Source organism: Dipodomys spectabilis, unplaced genomic scaffold (assembly GCF_019054845.1).
Source record: "Dipodomys spectabilis isolate Male_0828 unplaced genomic scaffold, ASM1905484v1 ptg000175l, whole genome shotgun sequence".
In the NCBI taxonomy this organism is placed as follows: Eukaryota; Metazoa; Chordata; class Mammalia; order Rodentia; family Heteromyidae; genus Dipodomys; species Dipodomys spectabilis.
In genome coordinates, this window is record NW_024870852.1 from 19,585,668 (window position 1) to 19,591,345 (window position 5,678).

The 5,678-nt window shown below is 57.6% G+C and overlaps 1 protein-coding gene across 1 annotated transcript; it reads left to right on the forward strand.

Moving 5' to 3' along the window:
* The first annotated feature begins 682 nt into the window (after positions 1 to 682).
* On the forward strand, positions 683 to 5,399 carry Kcnk15 (potassium two pore domain channel subfamily K member 15). Its single transcript, XM_042694803.1, has 2 exons — positions 683 to 968; positions 4,723 to 5,399. Exons 1-2 carry the CDS (start codon positions 686 to 688, stop codon positions 5,397 to 5,399), a joined length of 960 nt encoding a protein of 319 aa, XP_042550737.1. The 5' UTR covers positions 683 to 685.
* Positions 5,400 to 5,678: the final 279 nt, after the last annotated feature.

Sequence of the window (5,678 nt, forward strand, 5' to 3'; positions counted from 1 at the left end):
GACTTTCCACCACTTTCCCTTTTCCATTTGGCAGCCTGGCGCACTTAAAAACACCAACAACAAACATCCATCATTGTGCTGTGTGTTTCTCCTACAGCCTTTCCATGGCTTTCCACAGTGCTGAGAAGTAAACCAACCAAGAACCGGTGTCAGATTTCTCTCGGATTCCCTCTGTCCCCCTCTCCACCTTGCACTCCAACGCCCTCGGAGGGGTCCCTACCACACCGGCTTCAAGCCAGGTCCCTTCTGCTCTGAAGCAGCTTCTGGGGCTGGGATCCTCTGCCGACTTTCCTACCTGAGCTGGGGATGCCCAGCTCCCCCTACCCCCGACCCCACCCCAGCACAAGCTTCCTTCCTCATCACGCTGCAGGGCCAGGACGACTCGGTCACCGCTCAGCTCTGCTCCCACCGGGACTTTGCCCGCGCGGTGCTCGGTGGCTAACTCGCCCGATGATTCCCGCACGTCCGGGCCGGGCCTGGGCTGCAGACGCCGGCTCGCAGGCGCGCCCCGCGGGCCGCGCAGCCCAGCGCCCGGGCCCCGCCCGCCCCGCCGCCGCCCGCGGGGTGCGTCTGGGCGCCGGGCGGGGGTGCGGGCGGCCCCGGCGCGGGGGGGCGTGGGGAGGGGTGGCGAGGGAGCCGGGAGCCGCCGCCGTCGGGGCGCGCGGGGCTCCGGGAGAGGAGCGCCATGCGGAAGCAGAGCGCGCGCACGGCCGCGCTCGTCGCGTGCATCCTGTCGTACCTGCTGGTGGGCGCCGCCGTCTTCGACGCGCTCGAGTCCGAGGCGGAGCGCGGCCGCCAGCGCCTGCTGGCCCAGAAACGCGGCGAGTTCCGGAGGAAATACGGCTTCTCGGCCGACGACTACCGCGAGCTGGAGCGCCTGGCCCGGCAGGCCGAGCCGCACCGAGCCGGCCGCCAGTGGAAGTTCGCCGGCTCCTTCTACTTCGCCATCACCGTCATCACCACCATCGGTGAGCCGCGCGCGCGGCGCCTCCTCCGCCTGCCCCCCCGAGCCCCCTCCCCAGCCCGCCCCCCCCCACGGGGCTGCCCGCCCACCTCTGCCCCTGCCCCGGGCCACTTTGGACGGGCAGCCCGGGCGCTCGGAGTCCCCCTCCCCTCCCCCTCGCGGCTGATGGGCGCTGTCGGTCCACCGAGGCAGGGATGGGGGGGCAGATGGACTCACGCACCGGGAGGGGGGCGGACGACCCACCCCAGCGGTGAGGCCTGAGCTGCGTCCCAAGCCCCCTGTCGGCCAGAGCCAGCGCTCGCCTGGGTGAACTTAGGCTGCTAATGGACCCATCTCAGGGCTGTGGGGAGATCGTGGTCCCAAAAGAGGTCAGAGATGCAGGAAGGTTCGGCTCGGGGCCTGGCACATAGAAAACAGAGTTGGCGTTTATACTCTGTGACAGCAGAGACCTTGTCTGTCTTCCTCACTTGCGCGACTTAATACATGCTCAATAAACAGTGGCTGAAGGAATGCCACGAACGTTGGAGCTCCCCCCGGGGGCCCCAGAGCAGCCCTCGGCCGGCAGCCTCTGCACGGTGGGTTGTTGCTGTGACTACCCCCTGCCTGGCACCCGCGAAGCCCAAGCGATAGAGAAGGGCAAAGCAGGCAAACAGGCTCCAACAGGGCACCCGGCTTGGTGCCAATCACCCAGGTGTCCCCTTGGGCTCCCACCCCTGATCTGGAAGCCGGTACCTTGGAGAGCGTTTCTCCGAGGGGCTGTCACAAGTGAATGGCCGCTGTGGACTGAGGGTGTGTGTGTGTGTGTGTGTGTGTGTGTGTGTGTGTGTGTGTGTGTGTGTGTGTGTGTGTGTTGGGGGAACCTGTGGTCACTCGGGCAGGTCTGCTGCCTAGACCTCAGGATAGTCTGTCTGAGCAAAAGGTAACAGTTAGTTGTCCGGCCTCACTGAATGGTTCCAGGTTCCAGGGAGGTCATGCCTGTAAATGGTATGGCCTGGTGCCTGAAGCTAAGTAGGTGTTAGTACTTAGTGTTCATTAACAACAATAATTATTTGCCAAGGATCGCCCTTAGCCCCCATTTAGCCCTTTTGCCTCTTTCTGTCCCTCTGGGCACCCTTGCTCCCTTATCTTGGCTTAGCCCGTCATCTTCCATCTTGTGGTGCCCACAGATACCTTGTCCCTCTGCCTCCTCTTCTGCCCTTCTCCACTTTCTTGGGAAGTTCCTGGGTTTGTCTTGCTTGGTCCCTTCTTTATGCCCCTCAGACAGCCTGGGAAAGAGCCTCTGAGAAGAGACTGGTGTTTTTCCTTTGTATGGCCACTTGGGGGTGCTACCACCTGCTGTGTGGTTCTGTCTGCTTCAGCCAGCCTGGCAGAGTCAGGCCCAGGGCCCAGGAGGAGTTGTGGAGGACAGTGGCTGAGGAGTTAGGGAGCATAGTGGTTCAGACCTCAGACCTTGAGACCTTGGGGCAGCTTCTGCCCTCTGTGCCTAACTTCCTTATCTGTAAACTGGGTTAATAATGGCATCTCCTGTAGTCACAGAAAGGGCCAAATGAGACAATACACATGGAGTACCTCTGTGCTTGGTTATTAATTCATTTCACTCTGCCTAAACCAGGTCTACCTGAAAGGACCTGGGGAAACAGTGCTTCCTGTCTTCTTAGTACTAAAGCTTAATCACAACTTGGTTTAAGTCAATAACTGTTCCTGGAGCTCTTAGTCTGTGTCTCTGTGCAGGGCACTGGTGAGTGAGGGGACATACAGAAGTGGCCACCATGGCCCCTTCCCTCAAGGTACTCAAAGTCTGGTGATGGGTGAAGCACGCCCTCCTCCTCCCCCCACCTGGCAAATTGCTAGGGCCATGTCCTGGCAATATGGAGATACTGCTACAGGTCTTCAGATAGATGTTGTGTCCATACCCAATCCTGTTTTGGACTAGTTATTTTGAAGATGGAGTCTAGGGAACTTTTCTACTTTTCTACAGGGGTCATGTAGGCTTTGAACCACAGTCCTCCAGATAGATCTCAGCCTCCTGAGTAGCTTGGATTATAGGCATGACCCCTACACCCAGCTATGATGTACTTTAATAATATTCAGCCTACGATTTTTTTCTTCTTCTTACTCTTTCCCTAGGCAACCTTCCTCTTCCCAGATAAGTCCCTATCTACCCTCATGACTTATGGTTTTAATCTGGACTCCATAATGAAAGAAAATGTGGTATTTGTCTTTCTGAGTCTCCACCTTGTCTCTTAACCCATAAGTTCCTTTCCCTAGATCAAATATAGTTACTTCTTCCTTTTGTATCCTCCCAGCTACATTCTTGGCCTATACATGCCTCTAAACACAATACACGTTATATAGACATTACGGTACACACAGTCTTATCTCTTGCTTTCTTTTTTGCTTGATATATTTTGTTGAAGTTTTCCTATCAATCCCCAAAGAGCTCCCTCATTCCCCCCTGCTGTACAAGGCTGCTGCTGCTTCTTCTCCTTCTTCTTCTCGTTCTTCTCCTCCTCCTCCTCCTCCTCCTTCTTTCTTCTTCGTGTGTGTGTGTGTGTGTGTGTGTGTGTGTGTGTGTGTGTATCGGTTACTGGGCCTGAGCACCATTCCTCAGCTCTTCAGCTGAAGGCTAGCACTTCTACCACTTGAGCCATAGTGCCACTTCCGGCTTTTTCTGCTTATGTAGTGATGAGGAATTGAACCCAGGGCCTCAAGCATGCAAGGCAAGCACTCTGCCACTGAGCCACCTTCCCAGCCCCAGCAAGGCTTCTTAACCTGGGAACTTCTTCATACTGGGTGGATTCTCACAAAGGGCACCTGTAGTATAACTACAGATCAAGAGAAAATAAGGAGGCTGAAATCTGAGGATTGTGGTTGGAAGCCAGCCCAGGCAGCAAAGATAAGAGTCTCAGACTCTTATCTCCAATTAAATCAGAGAAAAAGCCAGAAGTGGTAGTGTGGCTCAAGAGGTCAAGTGCTAGCCTTGAGCAAAAGATGCTCAGGGACAGCATCCAGGCCCAGAGTTCAAGCCTCAGGCCTGGCAGAGAGAGGGAGGAGGGGGAAAGGAAGGGAGGGAAATGGAGAGACAGAGAGACAGAGACCAAGGCGCCTTTTACTTGTATCTCCTCTGTGTGGTGGTGGCCGTGGGGGACTCTGCTCTCCTTTTCTATTTCTCCCTGTTTCCCCTGCTTTATTAAATAACTCCTTGATAAACTGAAAAAGAGAACATTTCCCCCACCCTTCTCCAGATCCTTCATGCCCTTTTCTAGTTAACCCCTCTTCCAAAACCAAGGACTGGCAACCACAGGCTGGCGGTCTGTCTCCTTGACTGTGCTGTTTCCAAAATGTCCTTTCAAAGGGACCATACAGCTTGTCCTTGGGGAGGGGCTTGGCTTCTTCTGGGTTGGTTTTTGAGACAGAGTTTTCCTATGTAGTCCAGGCTGGCCTGGAACTCACCATTCTCCTGCCTCTGCCTCCCAAGTGCTGGGATTACAAGTATGTTCTCCACCATTCCCATGTGAGCAAGTTGTTTTTCCTTCTCCAACAGGGTGGGGGGGGGGCCGTGCTTTTTGGGGGCTGTTTGCGACCTGGGGCAGCTGTGAATAACCATGCAAGGCTTCGGAGCCAGGAATGGCCTGATGGGACCCAGTGTTTGAAGATGGTCAGTGCTGGGTCTGGCCTGGGGTGTGGAGGGACAGGAAGGGAGCATGTTGCCTGGGGCTGGGCGTTCACCAGATTCTCCCTGCTCCCTCCCGGCACAGGGTACGGCCATACGGCGCCGGGCACGGACTCAGGCAAGGTCTTCTGCATGTTTTATGCGCTCCTGGGCATCCCGCTGACCCTGGTCACCTTCCAGAGCCTGGGCGAGCGTCTGAACGCACTGGTGCGACACCTGCTGCTGGCGGCCCAGCGCTGCCTGGGCCTGCGGCGGCCACGCGTGTCCACCGAGAACATGGTGGTGGCCGGGCTGCTGGCGTGCGTGGCCACCCTGGCCCTCGGGGCCGCCGCCTTTGCGCACTTCGAGGGCTGGACCTTCTTCCACGCCTACTACTATTGTTTCATCACGCTCACCACCATCGGCTTCGGCGACTTCGTGGCGCTGCAGAGCGACGAGGCGCTGCAGAGGAAGCCGCCCTACGTGGCCTTCAGCTTCCTCTACATCCTGCTGGGGCTCACGGTCATCGGGGCCTTCCTGAACCTCGTGGTCCTGCGCTTCCTGGCCAACGCGGATGCGTCCGGCCGTGCCCCGCCGCCCCGCCGGGGGGCGCGCGCGAGCCGCCACCCAGCCAGGCCTGGAGGCGCCACCTGCATCTCCCAACGCGTCTGCCGGCTGGAGATGTGGGCCTGCGACAACCTGGGCTTCTCTCCCCCCTCCAGCCCCGTGGCAGTGCGTCCCATCCAGACGGACAGACCCCAGGCGAGACGGAAGTCCATCTGACATCCATACCCAAGCTCAGTCCCACCTGGATGGTTCCCTATGCCAGTGCTGGAGCTTGGAGAGTGGTCAGGGAGCCTCATGGCTCTCTTCTACCACAAGCAGTTGCTCCTTGTCTCCTGCTTTCCAAAAACATATTCATGCCATGTGACAGGAGCCAGGCACTTGGTGACTCACACTTGTAATATTAGCTACTCAGGAGGCTGAGCTCTGAGAACTGCAGTTCAAAGCCAGCCCAGGCAAGAAAGTCCATGAGACTATCTCCAATTAACCATCAAAAAG